At 36.8% G+C, this 23246-nt stretch overlaps 1 protein-coding gene across 5 annotated transcripts in view; it reads left to right on the forward strand.

The window, feature by feature from the left end:
- NFX1 (nuclear transcription factor, X-box binding 1) overlaps positions 1-20637 on the forward strand; it is a 79689-nt gene extending 59052 nt beyond the window's left edge. For 3 of the 5 annotated variants that reach the window (XM_041471206.1, XM_041471208.1, XM_041471210.1), the window contains 4 exons: positions 4200-4266; positions 11090-11235; positions 15219-15320; positions 16793-20637. In XM_041471206.1, the coding sequence (XP_041327140.1) occupies positions 4200-4266; positions 11090-11235; positions 15219-15320; positions 16793-16868 (391 nt within the window). In that variant the 3' untranslated portion in view covers positions 16869-20637. The remainder of the gene's footprint in view (positions 1-4199; positions 4267-11089; positions 11236-15218; positions 15321-16792) is intronic. The other 2 variants (XR_005955440.1, XR_005955443.1) reach the window with 1 other exon arrangement.
- The last annotated feature ends 2609 nt before the right edge of the window (positions 20638-23246 follow it).

Genomic DNA, 23246 nt, shown 5'->3' on the forward strand with positions numbered 1-23246 from the left:
TACACCATTCTCACTATGAATCAGTACCTGTACTTCTCACATTTCTACTGCTTTTACTGAGAACCAACTTCTACCTCAGAGCTCCATTTCAAAACAAAGACAAAAGTGATGACTAAATAATTAAATTATTATTATAATTATAAAATTTAGACTCTCATAGCCTACTGTTCTTTCTACCAGGTCCCATTTATTTTTTTGCCTTACTGCTTTTATTTTAAAAATAAGGAAATGAAATTATTAAAATGTTGGATACAGAGCAAAGCCTGTGTCAATGTGACTGCATAGAGGGTTGCTAGACAGAAACAAAATGAGGCAATGTGAAATCAAGGTAATATCAAAACCACCACACCGATAAATACTTTGTAATGTGGAATGACAAGAAGGGATCAGACACGTTTTTAAAAGATGTTGAGATGATGTGTCATCTGAGAGTTTTTACTCTTGTGTGTGTTTGTAGACATGACATTAGTTTTTACCAGGTCTAAGTTTTGTAGAACAGCTTAGTATGTTTTCTTCTTCCTCCAGTATTCTAATGCTGCATAAATTTCATTGTTTTGTAAGGGTGTTTGCTACTTGAAAATCCTTTATTTGATTTGCTGATATTTTGAAATAAGTGAAAATTTTACATAAGCAACCATTCAGAATTTAAGAGTAAGTTACATCTTCTTACTTACAACTGATAAACCTACTGCAAAATAGGAGCTGAATGTTTTCATTGTGGGGCTACTGTTTTATTAGTATTTACATTTAAAAGTACTATTTTATAGGGACTATTCTCTTAGTTCTGTGTAGAATATGTTTTGCTTCATCTTCTTCAGAAAACACAGCACACACTTTCAGTACAGTAAGAAGGGGAAAGTTTTGCATTGTGTGTATAGTCTACTGTGTAGTCTACTGTGGTTTATTTGGAGTACAATTCTGTCTCGTCTTTCTGCCAGCCACTACCCATAATGCAAGTGTTCATCTTTCATGTACAGAATTGACCAGGACCATGCACTGTACTGCAGATGGTTGAACAGATACCTTGAAAAGCAGCCTTAATGCTTTCACACTCCTCATTCTTTCTGTGATTTTACTTGTGTTTCCTTTGTAGCCTCTTTACACTGGTAATTTACAATAAACAAATACACCAAGGCTATTCTTACTGAGTCATAGCGAAAGCAAACGTTTTTCTTAATCTTCAAGTCAATTACTTTGTACATTGAATTACTGGATTTCATTTATCCAGTTTTAAAGATAAATGAGTTTCTACTTATAGTAACCTAGCTCTTTTTACAAGAGCAGCAATCTGCAATTGTGAATCTATGGCTTTATGAATTTTCTTCCTTTACTGCTCCTTATGACCTTTTGTCTCAGTAGTCTAGCAAAAGATTTGGCTGTCCATCAAGATGGCAGGATCCAGATATTGTATCTGTTACAGTATGTTTTTCAGGTGGCTCAGTATTCTGAATAATTTCTGACAGATTGATTTATTCTTGCTTGAGTGCATCACTCCAGTAATGCAGGAGTTCAGGGCTTTCTACAGAGCATAAGTTATATGCGGGATCTTAGAATGATGGAGAAACATGACACAGACATCCCTGTGCATTCAGAGTCACTGCCTCAAGAAGGTAGCAGCTACCAAAGTCATTACTAGAATGCTATATTATCTTCTTTAGGCAATTAATTGGTCTGTGTAGCCAATACATTGACAAGAGCTGAAAGAAATATATACCTAAAAATGAAGAAAACTTGAGAAAGCTCTAGGAACTCCTGATTTTGAGGTGTAATCCTTAATTACAGAATCCTCCCAAAATGCAGTACAACTCCAGGTAACAGGAAGAAGATAAGTGAGTGTAAGCATGCTGAGATAATATGTCTCCTTTGTAGGACAGTGGCAGGAGAAGGGGGCAGCAGGAAGAGCATGGTAATGCTAGTCTTGCTGATGTGTTTGTCAGGATCTGATAAGGAGTCAAGTCTCTCCACCCTATAGCTTTACATGAGGAGATACTCTACTGCCAAGGGGAATCCATCTTGTAGCATGCAGATGGCTGACAACTGAGCACAGATCAGGGGGTACAGATCCACTGGCAGGACACCTCAGCACTGACCTTTCTAAGAAACTTCAGAAATACATATAGAGAATAAGCAAGTGCTCAGGTTGATCTGTTGACATGGAGGATAGATCAGCACAAGTATCAATGTCCAACTGGACATTGATGATGTTGAGGCTGCTGTTTGATGAATTAAAACTACTGGAGAAGGAGAGAACATCTGGAGTATCTAGCCATTTGAAGCTACACAGAAAAGAATTTTCTTATTTAGTTACTGGCTGTGCAAGACACCATTGTATGGACCATGAAAATCTCTGGTTTTATAGGCTTCTGAAGGGCATTTGTATTTGTTTGGTTTTGGTTTTTTTGGGTTTTTTTAATGTATCCTCCAGTGTGTTAGCTGGTTCATTAGTATGCTTTTAAATATTATATACCAGATGCTTGTGGACCCTCTCACTGGATTGTTGATACATGTGTTTTACCTGCCATGATCACTTCAACTTGAAATTTGGGTGTTTCTAGTGGGTTTGGTTAGGTTTTTTTTTTTGTTGAGTTGAGTTTTTTGTTTGGGGATTGGGGTTTTTTAAAAATTCAATTTATTGCTGTAATATTTTTTCCAAAGCCTAATGCCATATGAGCTGTATTTCACACCGTAGGTGTCTGGAGGTCGCTTTCTTTTTAATTCTACCCAGTTCAGGTCCTTTTTCCAATTTTCCCAGTGTTATACTTCTGTCTAATGAAGACCAAGGAATTCTTGTAGCTACATGCAGTGCCTGTGTATTCTTGCTAAACCTTGAAGGTTTGTTTACTAGTGATGGTCTAAATCCATCATATCTTGTCATGTCTGATGCCCCATGTGTGGAGATGCAAGCTCTGACTCCATGTTTTCAGAAGGCTGGTTTATTATATTATGATATATATTATATTAAAATACTACATTAAAACTATACTAAAAGAATAGAGAGAAAAAGATTGATCAGAAGGCTTGAAAGGACAAGAATAGAATGAATAACAGACTTGTGACTCCCCGAGAGCCAGCTGCATCTGTGATTGGCCCTTAACTAGAAACAACCAACATGCCCCAATCACAGATGCACCTGTTGCATTCCACAGCAGCAGACAGTTATTGTTTACATTTCTTTCCTGAGGCCCTCAGCTCCTCAGGAGGGAAAAATCCTAGCAAAGGATTTTTCATAAAATATCATAGCTACAGTATCTGATCAGGTGATCTTGGTAGCTGAGCTATTCAGTGTTGTCATTTTGCGCATTTGTTTGAGACCATTTTTATGGTCTTTTGGTGATACATCGACTTCAGCACTCAGAACTTTGTTAGGTCATCTACAAATGATGGTTGTACTTACTTTGGTAGGCACTTCTTAATTGGTTAAATTCTGACATCATTCACAAGGTAGTACTGTGTTGGTATGGAATAATGCCTGGTTTTTGAAGAATTACTTACTACTAACCAGCTTTGAGATACGAAATCTTCATGTAGCCTTTTTTCCCCATGGAGATCGTGGCCTAACAAATAGCAACCTTACTTTTAAAGTTAGTTTACCAGATTATTTAAGGACAGAGCACAAAATTCACCCTTAAGTGAAAGACTTGAAGTACTGTGATGAAGGTAGTTACCAAAAAATACTTCAGACAAATCCTTAGTATCTCACATCAAGAATGTTTTATTTGCTTGCCAGTAGCCTTATGCTGCTTCTTGAATTTTTCGTCATTTTTTATGCATGGGGGGCTGAAGACCAAAGTCAATGAACTTTGTCTTGGAAAAGAGCTCCACTTTGTTTACCCTATCCCCGTTTTTGTGTCTCATCATATATTGTAATTAAGTAAATTAATGACACGTAATTTAAAAACACCAAAATGGACACTTCAAAATCTACATTATTCATTTGAAAACGTAGAATTGTATTGTCAGATGGTAGAACCATGTCATAGAATTTTATTCTTGGTCCCAGTTGTTGAAAAGGAAATAATTATTTTTGTAATAGTGATAACACACTAACAGTCTTTTAATGTGAATGAAGCTTTTGCTTGAGTCATTTTTGTTCTTGTTTTTTTTTCATTTTGTTCTTGTTGAAAAATACTACAAAATATGAAGATATTTTATCTTTGTTCACTTTTTTGCCTTGTTAACCTAGAATGCTGTTCTTGCAGGAAGGATATAAAATTTGTCAGTGACATTGAGAAGGAAATGAGAATGCTTGTGGAAGCTGTGAATAAGGTCAGTATTCATATGTGAGTTTGATATTACTAAACATTATTAATACTCATAGTTACGAGTTGACACTAGATCTTTTTGGGCTCCAGTATAGTGCACAGTTTATTGTAAAAAGAACAAAATTTTTGGGACACCTAGTAGTTCAGGATTACTTTGGTGCCAAACCTTGGTTAAGGGTTCAAGCAGTGCTGGGCTTTAATGCATCAATGGTTTATCGTCAGTTTTTGGATCTCCATTAATAAAATATTGTCAAAGATGATGTTTAAACATTCAGACTTTGAGAAGGAAAGCCTAGGTACTTCTGATCCCTGTAGTGGAACTTGCTTACAGATTTTTGGATACCTTCCTATACTTGCCAGTGCATGAGATTGTCCTCTTTCTTCTATAAGAAAACCTGGATTCAGCCACAGTGTTTGACAGACTCCAGTATACTTAGGGAGGTTGATACCACAGACACAATCATATGTTTTTCAGTGATACCACCTTCCTGTCTGTCAGGTTAGCTTGCTGCTACTCCATGAAAGACCCAGTAAATGTGGTTCAAAGGACCGTGTAAACTATACTATCCTCAGTTGCCCTTAGCTCAAGAAGGAGTTAATCTTCTATAAAAAGCATAATTTTGACCCCCCTAGGCCCTAAGGACAGTTACTTCATTCCTTCAAAAAATTATGGATGGTGTTTCTTAAACAGTCTTGGTGCTTGTCCATCTGTATAATGTTCTTGGCCATTGTTTTTGTCATTAGAATGGAAGACTAATATGAGTCAGTCTATGTCTAGTTATCAAAGGGGTCCCAGTGGGGTCATCCAGTCCAAGCTCCGAGCTCAAGCAGGGTCATCCTAGAGCACATTGCATGGGACAGTTCTGTAATATCTCCAGTGAGAGAGACTCCACAGTCTCTCTGGACAAACTGTTTCAGTCCTCAATCACCTGCACAGTAAAGAAGTTCTTTCTTATGTTCATGTGGAATTTCCGGTGCATCACTTACTTACTCCCTAATGCCTCCTTTCTTGTTGGTTAGTACTATTAAGTGGCCACCTATTAAGTGGCCAACTATTAAGCTGCCTGGCTCCATCCTCCTGACACTCTATCTTCAGATACTAATTGGCAAAAGAAATAATAATAAATAAAATTATATTTGTCATCTCTTCTTGAGGCACAATAGGCCCAACTTTTTCAGCCTGTCTTTGTGAGATGGTCCAGTCCCCTGTCATCTTTGTAGCCCTCTGCTGGACTTGCTCCAGGCACTCCATTCCACTCTTGTACTGAGGAGCCCAGTACTGGACACAGAATTCCAGGTGAGGCCTCATGAGGGCTGAGTACAGGAGCAGGATCACCTCTCATGACCTCCTGGTCACACTCTTCCTAGTGTACCATGTCATTGGCCTTGTGCCACAAGGGCACAATGCTGTCTCATGACAGCTTGTTGCCTACCAGCACCTCCAGATCCTTGTCTGAAGATCTGCTTTCCAGCAGGTCAGCCTATACTGGTGCATGAAGCTCTTCTTCCCCAAGTGCAGGTCTCTGTACTTGCCTTTAAAGAATTTCAGAAGGTTCCTCTCTGCCCATCCCTCCTGCCTGCTGTGATACTTTTGAAGGGCTGCACAATGCTCTGGGGTGTCAGCCACTTCTCCCAGCCTTGGGTCATCAGTGAACTTGCTGAGGAGATATCTGCCCCTTCATCGAAGTCACTGAAGAATGAGTTAAAACAATATTAGAGCCAGTACTGACCACTGGGGAACATCGCTAGTTACAGCTGGACTCTCTGCCACTGATCACAATCCTCTGAGATCTGCTGTTCAGCCAGTTCTCAGTACACCTCACTGTCCACTCATCCAGGTTGCACTTTGTGAGTTAACCTATGAGGGTGTCAGAGGACACAGTGTCAAAAATCTTCCTGAAGTCCAGGTAGACAATATTCAGTGCTCACGCCTTACCTGTCCAGGGGATAGATAGTTGTTTTATTGTACATTCAGATTGGTTAAGCATGATTTTCCTTTGCTGGCTCCATACTGACTAATCCTGATCACCTTCCTGTCATCCCACAATGACCTTGAGAATGAACCATTCCCATCACCTCTTCAGAGACTCATGTGAGTCTGTGTGTTGATTTTGCATGGACTGGTTTTTGGTAGTGGGGTGGGGGTCACAGAGGTGGCTTCTGTGAGAAACTGCTAGAAGCCTCCACTGTGTCCAGCAGAGCCAATCCCTGATGGCTCTGAAGATGGATGTGCCCCTGGCCAAGGCTGGGCCAATTAGAAATTATGGTAATTTCTAATTACCTTTGCAATAACGTATTTAAGAAGAAATCAAAACGAAGGTGGTGTCACAGTTTTTGTTCCAGCTAGATAAGAGGAGGAGTTGAAAGCTTGTGAGGGAGAAAACATGGTGACACCAAGGTCAGTGGAGAAGGATGGGCAGGAGGTGCTTCAGGTGCCAGAGCTGCAACTGCTCTGCAGGCCATGATGATGACCATAATGAAGCAGGCAGCCTTGCAGCTCCTGGAGTTCCATGGGGGATGCAGAGATCCATCTGCAGCCCATGTGGGAGGTGCCCACAGCAGAGCAGGTGAATATCTGGAGGAGGCTGTGATCCAGTGGGAGAGCTGGTGGACAGAAGGACAGAAGGGGCCCCTGCTTTCCAGCTGGAGCAGCCTATCCTTGGAGGACTGTTTGCCTGTGGAAGAGTGACCTCAGTTTTAGAAGGACTGTTTGCCCATGGGAGGAATTTACATTGCAGCAGTGCTGTGAGGACAGCTGCTTGTGAGATTGGAACCATGGTGGAGAACTTAATGGAGAACTGTCTCCTGTGGAAAGGGACTCCTTGGTCTCACAGGGAAACCACTTCTCTCCTTGAGCCAAGTGGAAGAAAAGGGTGATGAATTGACCAAAACCCTCACCCCTGTCTCCCTGGGCAGTGGGAAGGAGGGAGTGGTTGGGGAAAAAAGCCCTTAAAACCACCTATTTTATTTCTCATTATCCTGCTCTGGTTTTGTTATTAATAAATTCACTTTCTGTCTCTTAAGTTGAGCCTATTTTTCCATTGGAGTGTTTTCTTCCGGTCCTTAACTTGTGAACCTTCTTTAAATTTTCTGTCCTCTGTCCAGCTGTACCAGGGAGGGTGAGCGAGTGGCTTTTCATGGGTGCCTGCCGTTTGGCCAGTGTCAAGCCATGACAGACTGACTAGCCTCTAGTTCCTCAGAGTCCTTCTTGCCCTTTGAGAAAGACTGGGGTGATGTTTGCTTTCTTTCAGTTTTCATGCACCTCTCCTGACTACCATGACCTTTCAAAGATGATCATAAGCAGCCTCACTATTATGTCCACCACTGTGATGTCTCTCAGCAGTAATGGATGCATTCCATCAGGCACCATGGACTTGTGGGTGCAAAGAAGGTGTTCACATACTCCATCTTCTCTTGTGTCCTCTTACTAGGGTCCCCCCTCTGTTTGGTAGTAGGTGCACATTATCCTTAGTTTTCCTATTGTTATTTTTTATGTATTTGAAGCCTTTCTTTCTGTCCTTGTCATAATTGGCCAGGTGTAATTCCAGATGGGCCTTGGCCTTCATTGTCTCATTTCTGCTTACTCTTACAACTTGTGTTCATCCCAAGTGGACTGACACTGCTTGAGTCTCCTGAGTATTTACTGCTTGAGTATTAACAGGAGTTCCGAGTTCATTTGTCTCATGCCTCCTGTGCTCTGTTTCTTGTTCATTGGGGCACAGATTACGCTAATTATACTCAGGTCCCTCCAACCTCAAACACTTGGAAAGTAGATGCATAGAATTGTTTTTTGTTATCTATGTTGTTTTGCCTAAGAATAATTTGCATAGTGTTGTGTTGCCTGTGGTTATTCTATTTTACATATTCCTTTGTACATTAGCTTTATCAGACACACATATGTACACAAGTGTGTACACATATGTACTTTCTTGATATAATTGCATGTACCAAATATATGCTTATACTAATACCAAACTAAGATATCTAATTGTATTAAAAAAGGGGCAACCAGAGGTCTTGAATTTGCAATTAGTGACATCAAATATGCCAAAACAAGAGTACTAGAGAACTCAAGAGCATTTCCAGTGCTTTAGTTGTCAGTGCAAACCAGCTGTTTGTTAAATAACCATCCTACAAAGCAGACAAATAGTGTCTGTTAAGTAGCATCTACATTGCAGAAGACAAGAAAAATACAAAAACAAAACACATCTCAGTCTTTTCCCTGCCTGACCTAAGGGGAGAATGACCCAGTGTACCCATCTTCCATCATGATCAGGATGAACCATTTAGGGCCACATGATAATTGAATATCTCAAGGATCAGTTCTGTACTGTCCTACCCATCAGGTTGTAGGGAATTACTATTTCCTAAAAGTATGAAAGTTTCCAGAAAGCTCCCAGAAATCAAGTTATGTTTCAAAAGGGAGGAGATTTCCCAGGGACTGAGATGAGGCTGAGCAGCCTGTTGCTCCCTATGTCCTCCTAGTCTGTCTTGAAGCTAAAGTGACAGCATGTGTGGAGGCCATACTCCTACTCTTTTTGTTCAAAATTGTGGCATATAGGATGTAAATGGGAATATTTCCCATGCACTGTAAAGTTAATTTGCCCTTATACTCAGTTCTTCTTGCATAACTTTTTATTTTTGCGAAAGACTCAAAGACTTTATGTCTCTCTTGTGAGAATCATGTTTTATCTTGCAACCAACTGGTTTATGTAGCGAAAGATTGAGTTAATATGTGTGATGTGGCATTATGCAGGGAGACTGGTTTTAGTTGTTCTTCTGCCATGATCTCAAGTCCTCTTCTTAAGTCTTCTTTATGCTTAAGTCTGTGTTTGGTTGTTTGTTTATTATGATTCCTAAATTTCTCTGACTGAATATGTGCCTTGTTTTCTTTGTTTCTAGATGTAGAATGTTACTTTTATTAAAAGTATTTTGCATGCTAATCTATCAGGTGTTTCATGTAGCTCTGCCTGTATCAGTACTATGTCTTTCCTACTGATTACTGTTACTTAGGCTTACACATTCTGCTTCTGCTTTTAATTTTTTTTTTTCATTTTACCATTGGAGATGCCCACTTCAGCTTAACTGGATAAATGAATAATAAAAAGGATTTTGATACTGAAAAGTTTTAGCATTAATATGATTCAGCATTAATATTTTTCAGCTGTCTATCATATATGACTTCGCTTGCCTCATAAATATCTTGCCCTACATTCACCACTATGTACTCTATCTAGCGTAGTAGAGTCTTCATGGTTGATGTATGTAAGCAGAAAAGACTGAGGACATGTATATCCAGTTCTGTGTTCATAGGGACAAGAATTGTGATGTTTTTCAGAGCATGGACCTATCACCACTTTTTTAAAACAAGCACACTAGTCATCATAAATAGGTGCAGAATCTATATAGTTCTTAAATTGTTATATCTATGCTGGAAGTGTTGTAATAGCTGGGAGGTTTATTACTGTTAATTGCAAAGTAAAGAGAATATTCTGTCAGCATGTGATTACCCTGAAGACTTACAGAAATGGTTGACCACAGTTTCTGGTCCAGTTACTATTTGTAACTTAGCAATTTCATAATCTAAGAGACAAATATTAACTCTCTATTTTCAGGATAGCTGCAATGTACCCTTGGTGGCTTGTTCTGTTACAGGTGGTGATTTTTACATTAATCTTGGTGGCTGACCTTTTGTAAATCCACACTGATTGTTCCCAGGGATTTTTGTCCTCCATGTAGCTAAAAATGGATTTGAATTTTAGCTGATCAGCCAATAGTTCTTGGGTTCTTTCTGTTTGTTTGTTTGTATATAGTTGCAGCAATTACCTTTCCATAGTCATTGGGTTCCCACCCCATTCTTACAATCTTTTAGAGGTGACGGAGAGAGAAGTGGGATATCTCAGTAACCTTAAATGCTCTGCCTGCAGTCCTAGGAACTTACAGAGGTTGGGATTTCTCCAGAAGTCCCTGACTCAAACTTATTCTACTACAGGTAGTTTATTTTCCTCTTGAATCCTTTCTGTTGACTTGGAAACCTAGAAGACTTCATTGGTGATCATGAAGGCAAAAGCTGAAGCAGTGTCCTCAATCTGTGAAAGCAGACTGAAGCACTGAGTGACACATCCTTATATGCATTTGTTGTTAGAAATTGATCCAACCCGTTAAGGACATGGGCTCGTAGGGTCCTGCTTTTTTGTTTGTTCTTTTACTGTTGATAAAATAATCAGTGCTGAATCGAGCATTATCAGTCTTTATTAACAGATAAAAAATAGAACTTTGGGTTTTATTTAATAAAGAATCTACTGATGACATTACACGAGGAACTTGCAGATAAATAGCTTCTTTGGTAGAGGGAAGTGATTGATAAATTTGACATCTTTGTAGCTATCTGCAGTATTTGTATTATGAAGCCAATCTGCAAAATAAAATTGGATCTGATGTGAACTTGGCAGATCATTTTAAAAAATACAAATTCTGATAAAAATAATTTTGTGTTGTTTTTTGGAATCTAAGTAGAATGACTGTAATCAGGATTTACATTTCAAACTTAAAACATATCCCTATGTGGGCGTGTGTGAACTTTGAGGTGATGGAAAAAACAGAGAACATACAATTTAATTTTGGGGTATTCAATTAATAATTTCAGATGAGCTTTCTGTCAATACAGAGGTCTGAGCAATTTGTGGTGTTGATTTTGTCCTAACAGCAAAATTTTAGAGGTAGAAGCACTTTTTTCATTGTTTTCTTTCCCCTGGCTCTCCTGAAGGAAAACTTCACCTTTTTTTTTCTTTTTTTTTTTTTTTCTTAACCTTTTCTGTTGAATTCAGGGCAAGCACACAAAGAAGAGTCATTGTTACCCACCAATGAACAGAGATCACCGCAGAATCATCCATGAATTAGCTCAGGTTTATGGCATTGAAAGTGTGAGCTATGACAACGAACCAAAGCGCAATGTTGTTATCACTGCAGTGAAGTATGTAATTCATTGTTACTTTCAGATCTTTACAGTATAGTTTAAATAACTGGATGAGTTTTTATCACTTACCAGAAGGAGTTTATTTACAGTGCAATTTGCAAAATGCAGTAATTTCCAGTAGAATTATTTTTAAAGCAGTTTTTGAATTGATCATTTCATGGGCTCACTCAAGTAAATCTTCAGAGAAGAAAACACCATTAGAAATAAAAAAGCTAAGAAAATAGTTTGCAGTATTGTTTTCCACTAATCTTACCAGTAACTTTTTGTCATCAGCTAGATTTGATAGAGGTATCAAAAATAATGTATGTAATAAAATTTTATGAAAACTAATTGCTGGGTTGAGAAATCATACTTAAATTTACACCACCTTTCAAAAAATCGGGTTATTGTAATGTGTTTCTCCATCTATATGAACCTATCACAGAGTATACTTCCTCTTTAGTTAATGGACAAAGAACAGGAATTACTGCAAATGGAAGAGACTTTGTAGCAAAAATGAAATGTTTTGGAGAACACTCACAGAAGGCAGTTCATAGTAGGAAGGAAAATGAAGGGAATACAGCTAGGAAAAAAACAAGGTGATTGCACTAGAGACATAGTATGGGAAGGTTTCTCGTGTCAGGGCTTCATTGATTGTGCTCCTCACTCAGCAGCATATTTAGTTTAGTGCTGTCAAATTTTGACTATTTAACAACCAGTTGTTTTTAACTCTAAGTGTTGACTGCAGTTGTAAGAAGTCTCTCATCTTCCATGCTATTAGAGTGCCATGAGCTATTCCTGAACTTGTTCATCAGTTGGTAGTTTAGCTACAATCTTGATTTCTTCCAAGAGAGATGGAACATTACTTTGATCTTACAGTGTAAGATACTTTTTGTTTCAAGTATGGCAGCCTTCCTCTGTATGATTTTAGGACAGATTGCACACTTGGGTGCAATCCTTCTCTTGGGTTTCTCAGGGAGTAGCATACTGTGCAGAATGCAAATGCTTCTATTTCATTACTGCCACTCTTAAAAGACACTTGAGTGGTCTGCTGAGATTAGTCTTCAGCTGCATAGCAGTATTTCTTAATTTAATGGATTATTCTAAAGTTTCTTTTAATTTTCTTTTTATTGGCCACTTCTTTAAAACATAAAAAACATTGTAGCCTCACATGAGAAATAGCCCATGTTCTAGGATAATGTTTTTGAGTATTTCACAATGGCTTCTTCAACTCTCAGAGCTAGTAATCATCAGAAAGTCAAAATGGTTTAGTTTCATTCTGTCTCAGCAATGCCTTTGTATTTTTATCACGGGCTCTTTCATGTATAAATAAATGAAACTTGTTCAAGCAAAAAGACCATTCCTTCTCTTCACACTCGACTATTGCATCATTCAAATGTTAACATCCCTACTCAAGTCCATTAGAGGGTGAGAAAGTCTCCTTGGTGCTAAGAAAGCTTCCTCCAACCAGGCTTCTTCCTATTCCGGAGATCTAGGGGAAAACTTTGCCCTCAGCCTCTGCCTCCATCACCATCAGTAAAAGCTGGTCATATTAGCTGCATTAGAATCACTCATGTACAGCATTGCCCATATAACCACAGAGAGGATCATTCTCAGTATTGATTGTTAAGCTTAATCTGAATTACCGTTCTGGGTGTCGTTTGTCAAGTGCCTTTCTCTGTGCTTGCCTGATGGGCATCTTTGCAGTCACCATCTTTTGAATGGTTGCAATACCATATGCTTTCTGAACAAGGTTTAGAAGTAATATCCATACTGTTGTGATGAGAATGGTAAAAATTTCTTTTCGAAGTACACGCTTGTGTTTCACTGTACCTATCAGTGGTTTTTTTTAAGTTTTTTACTTAGATGGGTAAAAATTTCCTCCTTCTCCAAATAACTCTCAATTCCAGAGCCTGTTAAAGGGGTGCCTGCTTGTTTTTATGTAGTGGCCAGTGTTTAAGCAGTGTGTATGGACTTGAGAAATCCTACAAGTGGTTTTGAGGGCAGTTATTCCTGAAAGACTGATCTTTTTCCTGCTACTTCCAGGAAGAACATTAGGCTCAGTTTTTCCTCATGAACAAGGGGACTTTTCAAGAAGGTGATAAGTCCCTCATGGTTCTCACTGAGAAAGCTATGTGCTATTGTAGTTTTATTGACATGTCCTGTGTTTTGGTGTTTTTTCTCCCAAGATTTTATTTCCTTTCAGTTAGGTCAGTCTGAAAATGGTTTTGAAATGGTTACCTAGATGTAGGCTATACAAAATTAGCAAAATCAAAGACCTAAAGAAATTAAACCCCCTGTAACCACATGGAACATCCTTATTAGATTATGACAGTTGCATCAGAGAAAGAAAGCACTGCATATCCTGGTACATTTAAGTACAAATACTGCTCTAAGGTCACCAGCCAAGGTGGTTTTAACAGCAGTCCTGCTTCAGAAGAAAGCTGCATCTTTTTCTTACTGTTTTTTTTCCTTAACTTGTTGACATTGTTTGCCCTGAGAATAGTATGTGTTCCATAGAATATATGAAGTTAAAACAATCAGGAGATTGTTAAAGAGACATTTGCTTCATTATTCCACCTCAGCTGCTACCAGATTTTGGAGACATTTTTCACAAAAATCTGCTCTGTCTGAAAGATGGTGGCACATTTTTGCAAGACTACATGGAATAAGTCTAAACAGATTGGTGGGCAAAGAATTTTGTAGTAGTTCATACCAAAACAGTTCAATGCTGATCCATCCTGTAGTTACAAAAATTGAGCTTGAAGTCTTGAAGAAGACAAATTGAATCATGATTTCCACATTACGGTTTTATACAACAGGCCATCCTGTCAGCACTAGCACTGCCATAAAATCAGCAAATGGTTTATGTTCATGCTTTTCCTTGTACTGCCATTAAAAATGTGTCATCTCAACTTTGTTGCTTGAGGCAGGCACTTGGTTTTCCTTACTTTGAGAATAATATAATGAAATGAAGAATGGCAGCTTTCATATCAAAATGTCCAAAATACTTGCAGAGCCTTTTGTTTTCATATCAACAGTTCTTTCACAACTGATGATGGATAACCATGGTTAGGTAGGGTCTGCTTTCTTTCTTATTTCTGGTAATTAATTAATCAGAGGGTTTTTTGTCATTGTACATCTGTTTAGTTGAATTCAGTTGTTTGGGGTTTTTCCACATGGGCTAAATGTGAGTGACTGTTTAATCTTTTTTTTTTTTTTTTTTCTTTATCCAATCAATGTGCCACCAGTGTATACAGAAGGTGGTGTTAATTTTGCTGGAGTGTAGGTTTATAGATTTTTGTCTCTAAATTCCCTGTGGGCTTTTGTTGTGTTTTTTGTTGTTGGGGTTTTTTTTTTGTTTGGTTTTTTTTTTTTTTTTTTTTGGGGGGGGGTTTTTTTGTTTTGTTTTGTTTTTTTGAGGGATGCTGAATTTTGTCAAAGCTAAAACATGTCTAGGCCTTGATGTTACAAAGCAAATTTGGTTTCAGGGTCGTCTCTGATTGTTCACAAGGCTTTGATCCCTCCTGATTTTTAAAGGTTTGCTATATTAACTTTCTACATCCTGGGAACATTTAACTTTAGAGCAGAACTGCTGATTTACTTTCTTGAAATGTAGGAACATTTTCTTTTTTCAGTAAGATTTTGCTATTTTAACAGTTGATCGTTTAGTGCATTTCATAGTAGAAAGGAGTTGTGGACCTCACACGTGGAAAAGAAGTCCGGGTACCAATGCTCAAATCTAGTAAGCTGCTTCTTTCATCTTTTATACACAGCAGTGAAGAGACATTTAGAATACTGGATAGATTTTTGGTAATGAAAATGTACTTTTTGGAGTGTTGGTCTCCATGGCTGGAAAATTAAATATTTGAATAGTTGATTTAAGAATACAAATGTGAACTCTGATACCAAAACTGCTACATACAAATATTGCACATTCCCAACTTCTTAATGAGTATGATTTCCTATTGAACTAAATACTCTTTCTTTTATTTCTTTAGAGGGAAATCCATTTGTCCAAGCAATACCTTAACTTCTGTGCTAGATAAAGAAATGCAGAGCAGGCCTGCACCTCCTCTTCTTCATTACAAACAAACAGATAAGTAAGGAATTTGGATTTAAAACCTTATTCTTCAATTTTGTGCTGAGTTCCCCAAGGAGCATATTCCTGAGCTTCAACTTCATATGCCCTGTTTCTGCTTTTTTCCTTTTTTTCTGCTTTGGAGCTTGCAGTATGCACTAAGATGTTCTTTCCACAGAAGTAAGCATGAAATGAAGTGATAAGAAGACATGAGATTGGCTGTGTGGTATAGGAGTAGTAGTGTAACAAATACTATTGGGTTTTTTAATTATTTTTTAATAAATATTAGATAGTTGGGAAGACAGTGCTGTTTTGAAGGTTTGGGATTCCTTTTTTTTTTTTTTTCTTTTACCTTTAACCAATGTCTTACTGCCATAAAATTATTTATTTGGACTGGTACTAAATGTATTTTTCTTGTGTATATATGACTACACAGTTGATTAAAGGTGAACTACAATTTTTGTCAAAAAGTGAGAATTACTGAATATGGGATATATAAGGCATCATGGTGAATAGTCTTAAAAGGACAGACTTTATGTTGTATGACCTGCCAGCTTCAGATATTTGTAGTTATCTCATAGTTACGATTTTTTTCTTTTATGGCTGGCTTGTTATTTGTTTGGATTTACCTTTTAGAAGTGTTTTCCTCCCAAATTTTTCACAGATAAGCATCTGAAGTTATGTTCAAATATCTTTTGCAGAAAGGGACTGCTTAATTTTGCAGTAACTACTGTTGGTAGGTGCTGCTGGAATACAAAGTAGGCTGTTCTGAAAAAATTTAAATTGTTTCAGATCTAAGCATCTAGAGCAAAACATGTTTCTAGAAGGATTGATTAAGGTGTGACTTGGTGTCAGTTTTTAATAGGTTGGTTTGTTTCCACTTCTGTGGGATGCCTGTCTTCAGTGACCCTAATTAATGCTAAGGAGTTATGTAGCAAAATTAAATAGAGGGCCTTAGCCATTTATTTTTCATTATTAGAAGTAAAGTTTCTTTAGAAATTCTTAATACTACAAAATCTTTTGCAAGATCTCATGCTGTCTTACGGAAAAAAATCTTTACAGTGTTTGGAATTTTTTTTGTTACTCTTGTTTTTGAAAGCAAGCAGGTTTGATCATCAGCTCACTTTAACAGTATTTATTTTGCTGTTTCCTTAAAAAAGGCATTTTGAACATTTAGTCTTCAGTACAGTATCATTTTTGCAATAAATATTACTGGCAAGTTACATTTTCTGGTGAAACCCCAAAAGGAATTTTATCCATTCAGACACATGTTGATGTACATTAATTTAATCAGTCATATGTTTTTGTCAAAATTCAGTAAACAAAGTTTTTCAGGAGCATTAAGGTACTTTGAATAAAACTTAGTTTAGAAGTACATGCTGTTGACCAATGCAGTGTGTATGTGCACACTGAGATATTATGGGAGTTTGTGATTCAGTTTACTTTGTAACTTTTTTTACATGCATGTAATATTTAATATTCTTGTAATTTCAGGACTAATGGAAACAGTGGTTTATCCAAACCATTAAAGGAAGAGCCAGTAATTGACTACTTTGATGTCCAGGACTGAATTGATTGATGTAGAATCATTCAGATGAATAAGAATCACATAGATTATGATACAGAAGGTTAGAGGTGAAAATACTAAGTTATTGTGTGAGGTGCTTTTTGGTTATCTGTCAAATGACCAGTTGTTCAACATATTCATAATTTAACATCTAAAGTTAGCTAGATATGGTAGTTTAAAAAGTTAAGCATTTCAACAGTTTATGTAACTGCGTAATGCCTAATAATAGTATGGGTTTATTAAATCTGGGTTTGGTGCAATTTTGTATCTAATGTGCAGTCAGAATAATTTAGATTTTCACTGATGACTTTGAAGCAAAAGAACTGGTGGTAAGCAGATATATTTTTGGAATATTAAGAACAACAATAAATCTCAAACATTTATTTTGATGTATCACACGCAACTTAAATGGACTAGAAATAATCTGTGATAAAAACACTGGTTGGGATATTCTTAAAGTATTTTAATGTTTTATTAATTCACTTTTGTGTTATTGTGGTAAATTTGGGAATTTGAGTTGCTCTTCTACATGGAAAGAAATACTAAATTTAAGTATAAATATATACATAAATGCCTATTAAGAACAGATAATTGCTTTGGAATCTGAAGAACACAGTATTTGGGGAAGGTGGGGAATTAAAACTTACTCTAATTTATCTCAAATTTGATGTGTTTAAAAAGAAAAACAAGCAAAAACAAAGAAAAAAACCCAAACCAAACAACAACAAAACCAACCCCACAACATGAGATTACTAATACTACTACTTTTTTATTCAAGACCTTGAACAAAATCAGACTTCATATATTATTTTGGTGTTCTGTGCATGGTTTTATTGTGGTTTATATTTTTTTCTGTAGTGTGCAAGTATAAGATGAATATGTGAATTTTGCTTTAAGTATGTTATGAATTTGGAATAATACTTGTAAAATTTATAATTCCATCTGCCTAAGCTATTTGACAATGGAAAATCTTTGTTTTATGGGAAATGCCATTAACAAAATGGGATGACAGTTTAAACACTGAAAGACACCTGAGTGGTCTCATAATCGTGAATTGTTTCCAGATCTTGATTTAAGATAGGTGAGTAGCTCTCTGGGAGAGGAGATTGTAGGTCTGATCAGAAGAGGTGGTACAGCTCTGAATTGGAGTAATATCTGTTCTCCTCAGGAGAAGGTTTTTTATATTAATAGCTTTAGGAACTCCGACACTGATGCACTCTGATTCTTGTTCCTTGTGGCTGCTACGTGTAATACTTGAGGTGAGTCCCCTATACAGCATAGGAGACTGATGATAAATAGGGGCTCACTACATTGTAGTGTGAGATTTGTTGCCAAAAAATTGAAGGCATTTACTCATGCTTAGATTCACTTAGAGTTGTCATATGACCCTGTCCCTTAACTATGAAGTGTTCCGTGGCTACATTTCAATTGAACAGCTCATAAAACATGGAAAAACAAGTTGAAAACTCACAAACCATATCTGCCCTTCTAAGTGTTTTAAAAATAAAATGCTTGCTATTATTGTATATTTTTGTAGGAGTTTATTATTTCACATTTTTAAAAATGCAGTCTGAAATGATACTAAACATTTGAAGTGTTTCAAGTAAAACAGGTACCTTCAAGAGTGTTCAAGCTTTAAATTTGTATGTAGTGATTTAAATTTGTTTTACTTTTTTTGTCTAATACTTTGTGAATGGAAATGAAAATTAAATCACAATGTCTTACATTGCCCTTAATTTCTTAAGCAAATTATGGTATGATTCTACAAGGTGTATTGCTAAGTTCAGCTAAATAAATAAGTTACTTCCAGGAATGTATTTCTTCAGTCCCTTCTGTGTGAGGACTGTATCTGTACCAGTGCTTGCAGACAAGTGCTGTCTCAATGTGGCCAAACAAAGGCTATTTCTGGTTTTGAAACTTGGAGCTATGTTTATATAGCACTGACTTAAAGCTACTAAGACCTCTATTAAGAATGTATGTAGTTACACCACACAGGTAGGTTCTAGACAGGAGCTGGCACACATATCCAGTGAACTGAGTCGGATGCATGTATACTGGAGCACACACAGTTGGTTTACTATAGGTAGACCTAACATTACAGAAAATCAAAGTGGTTTCGTTGATAATAAATAAAATAAAGCTGAAGCCTGCTAACTATTCACAGTTTCACATGAATATAGCCAAAACCATCACATTTGTGCCTCTGATTTGAAATTTAAAACCTAAAAGGCTTTTGTAGTATTATTTTCAGCTCTGTTTAGTGGAATTTTTATCAGATTATGGCATTAACATAAAAGCTCAGCAGCTTTGGTGAGACACACTTCAGCAGTCAATTTGCCACTGCTTGTAATAAGAAAATGGAAGTAATCTCAGTTTCTCAAGCTAAGATTAATAATTATTACCGAATGTGTTCATACTGAGAAGCCATACTTCTTATCACTTGCCTCTTAACTATGTGAATGTTAAAACATTTTTATAGATCTGTATGTTCCACATCTCTAAATCAAGGCTGTGGAATCCATACCTGTAGTATTGAAGCAACTCACAAGTACCAAATCTTTTTTTTTTTTTTTAATTCATTTTAGTAACTTGGTTAAAAATGTGATACCATATGTTTACCCGTGAAAGTGATTTTCCCTGGAAGCTCAGCTACATAGCCTTAAGAAGGAATTCAGCAAAGGTTAACAGTGGTGTTGTTTCTGTTTTGTTTTGCTTTTGCTGCAGTGTATCAGTGACTTTCGTATGCAATATGGAGTAGTAATAAAGGCTGGAAATTTTTGTGATAACTTAGCTTCATATTGCACGTGTTCCTTGTGGAAATACTTTTCAAATAGCTATTTTTTAAATCTGAGCTGGCATTTACACCTTTTATCTAATATAAGAATAAGTAAATAAAAGAAATCTTTGCATCAGTGAAGGCAGTGGCAAAAATCATGGTGATATCACTGTAACTTATGACTTCAGCTTCACTATGCTACCAATTTTCCATAGCCCTAAGAATAATATTGTCTCCTGTAAATATATTTGAATAATGTACATCTCAGTAAGCATCTTTTGAAATAAGTTATGTGATACCAATTGGAATTCCTGCAACTTCATGAAATGCTTTTAAAATTGTGTTTAAAATAGGCAGATAATTTGGCATTTGGGCTGTGCTGTTACCTGTCTGTATAGCTTAAAATATTTAAAGTGCTCTGAATATTCAGTATTTGGGTTTAACATAAAATTGTATAAGATACATAAATAAACTTCAAAATCACTTGTTTCTGTGCAGTTTTTACAGTATCTGCCTCAAAATGAGCAAAGTTTTTCTACAACACTTGTCATTTGTTGAAAGATCTATATTTAACTTAATTTTTTCAAGTTACTGATGTAAAATTACTTTCTTTACAAACCCAAAATAAATCTAAATTTAAAGTTCAGTGCTTTGGAATTGTTTGCAAACTTCATTTTGGTATTCAAGAGTTGGAAGACTGAGACATCACAGAGAAACAAGTGTAAAGATTTAAATTGACATTTGGGAAGTTCCTTTTCCTCAAATTTTTAAATAAAGTATGTGGTTTCCTGGATTTGAAGTGATTTTTAAATGAATGCTGTGTGGAGAATTAAGCAAGTAAAGAAGGCTCCCCAGAAAATGAAGAGTATGCTGCCTTCTTGGAATTCAGAGCTACAGGAGAGATGATTCTGGATAGAAATGTGCATTTTGGTTATATGAAAAACCTTTTATTATGTCAGCCTAAATGCTACTTGGCAATAAAATATGTTATTTTAACTTGTGGTCCCTTCATTGTTGTTTGTTCACCATTAAGTGGTAATGGTAACTATAAGGCAGGTGGGGGGAGGGGAATTGAGGACTAATGTAACATTAAAGTTCTGTGGGCATTAGATACCAGAAATTCAGGATGATATATGGGGAGTGGAGTGATGATATAAGAACTCTGTCATCACAGTTCAGTAAGTGACAGAAAGACTCAAAAAGCAAGCAGTCTGAAAAATCAGAAGTTTGAAATAATTTGAACTGGCTCCTCCCTAAACTTTTGTCCCAGGTCATGCATTTTCAGCAAAAGCCTGACCTGATATTTCAGATGAAGTGCAAGATGGCTCATAGAAATTCAGGAAGTGATCTGAGATTGACGAGTCTTGAAAGACAGACTAAAACCTTTTAGCTTGCTGCTTCAACTGCCTTTAACTTTAGACTTTAATTTCAGGATATTTTTGGAGGATGAGGATGGCATGCTGCAGGTCTACAAGCATTGGAAAACATGTTAACTGGAAATCTTTGCCTGAAAAAAGTGCCTGCACTTCAGTTTGGTGTGTCATGGACTAGAGGGAGACTAAATACGTCTTCCTTGTCAGTGTGTGCAAATGGTGGGAGAAGGGACTATCGGTTTTGCTTTCTGTTCACTTTTCCATGTTTGGAAAAGGTTTAGATAGATGCTATTGTTCAAATGTTGGGTTTCAAGAATTTTAGCCTGTGTAGATACTGAATTCCCAGCAGAAGCCTTCATATTTAGCAAATGTTTTCATCCTTTACTAAAATACTGAATTCCTAAGATTGTTGATGTGCAAATTTCTACGTCTATACACTTACTATTTAACCATAAACCAGAATATTAGAGCTATTAGAAAGGTCTTACGTAGAGACGCTGTATTTTGGACGCTCCTGAGCTTCAGACCAGGTTTCTTAGTGTTTGTCATCTCAAGATTTTTGAAGAAAGTAGTGTAGTGTCTTGAGAAGATGGAGAGACCATGTTGATGCTGTCCTACAAGAAGCAAGGTCCCAGAAGGATCCTAGGAATCTTTTGTTATTATCCATTGATAATAATGCTGTTTCAAGCACAGTATTTTTATTATGTTTCTAAGTCAAGGTGTCTAATTTAGAATTTCTATGGGAAATACATGTCTCTTTCAAAACATATTTTTATCACTGAAAGAATCTTTTTAAGAGCACAGATCAAGGCATATCATCTTTCTGGTATTTCAGACAACCCTTTTACCAGTTTAGGTGCCATTATGAGCTACTGCTGCCTTCTTTTCAGTGAAAGGAATAGGAGCAAAATACGTCTGTTGTGTAGAGCTCAGCTATGCTTGCCCTTCTCAACTTTACTTTTTGTGCAATGTTCAGGAACTTCCCCTGGTTTGGTTTTCTGATGGATCTAATGTGTGCTTACTCCAGCATCCAGTCATCTTACTACATTCACATTTAAAGCATAGAAAATGTATTCTAGTCAGAGAACTAGACGGCTTGATTTGTAAGATGTAAGAAACTAAACTAAAAGCATCAGCATGAAGAAAAATCTAGCTTAATAGAACACTTTTTATATGCTAGTCAAAAGGCTGTCTTTCAAAATGTGTATGTAGGGTAAGTTAACATGTTCTACTAGGGAGCGTTACTTATAAATCTTAAGTTTTGGGAAATAAAAGCTGTGGTGAAAACCGTTGGATGTTGGATAGTCACTTATCAAACAGTACAGTCAGGAAAGTACATTCTGTCCATTCAAGGCACCTAGACAGCTTACCTTTTTTTTTAAACAAGCAATTCAAGGAGTTTTCAGAATTTACTGCTATCACAGTAAGTTAGATACCTCTTACAAAGAAATGTTGTTGCAGGAAGTACTAATTAAAATCTTCAGTCAGTTCAGTAACTCATAGTGAGTACTGATTCAGGTTGATGTTTAAATTCAGTATGTTGGCATCAAATAAATAGGTGTGAAAGTTTCTAGTTAAGCGTGATTGCTTAGGAAGGACAGTTCAGCATCTTCAATTAAAGTCTTTTGCAATATTAATTCTATTGTGCTGAAGTAGGCAATGATTAAACAGGTATTGGATTGAAATATCAAATCATTAATTTTTATGTAAGTTGTATTTTTGATAACTTTATTAGGCATTTAAGGAGTATATGTCTTGGCTGTCAGCTGATATCCAATTACTTACTAAGTGAGTAATGTACTTACGAAGAACTGATAAAGCACCATATGAAGTTAATTTTTTAGTCCATGGCTTTCCTGCTTCTTCCAGCCCTGGCCATGAGAAATTGTTTAAATCTTCACCCTGAATGTGTACAAAGCCATGGACCTAGAATGGAATAACCTAATGCAATTGTACAGGCTGGAGCTCATTGTCTTGATAGCAGCTTTATGTAAAAAGAACTGGGTGCCTGGGGATCCTGGTGGACAGCGAGTTAACTGTGAGTTATCAGGGCACCCTTGTGGCAAAATCATGCACTCTGCCCTGGATCGTAAGCACAAACACAGCAGGTCGAAGGAAGTCATTACTCTCCTCTATTCAGCACTTGTGAGATGATTCGTGTAATACTGGGTCCAGCTGCAGGCTCCACAGTACAAAAAAGACCTTGACTGAAACAACTCAAGGAGAAGACCA

Source organism: Pyrgilauda ruficollis, unplaced genomic scaffold (assembly GCF_017590135.1).
Source record: "Pyrgilauda ruficollis isolate IOZ18807 unplaced genomic scaffold, ASM1759013v1 scaffold259, whole genome shotgun sequence".
Lineage (NCBI taxonomy): Eukaryota > Metazoa > Chordata > Aves > Passeriformes > Passeridae > Pyrgilauda > Pyrgilauda ruficollis.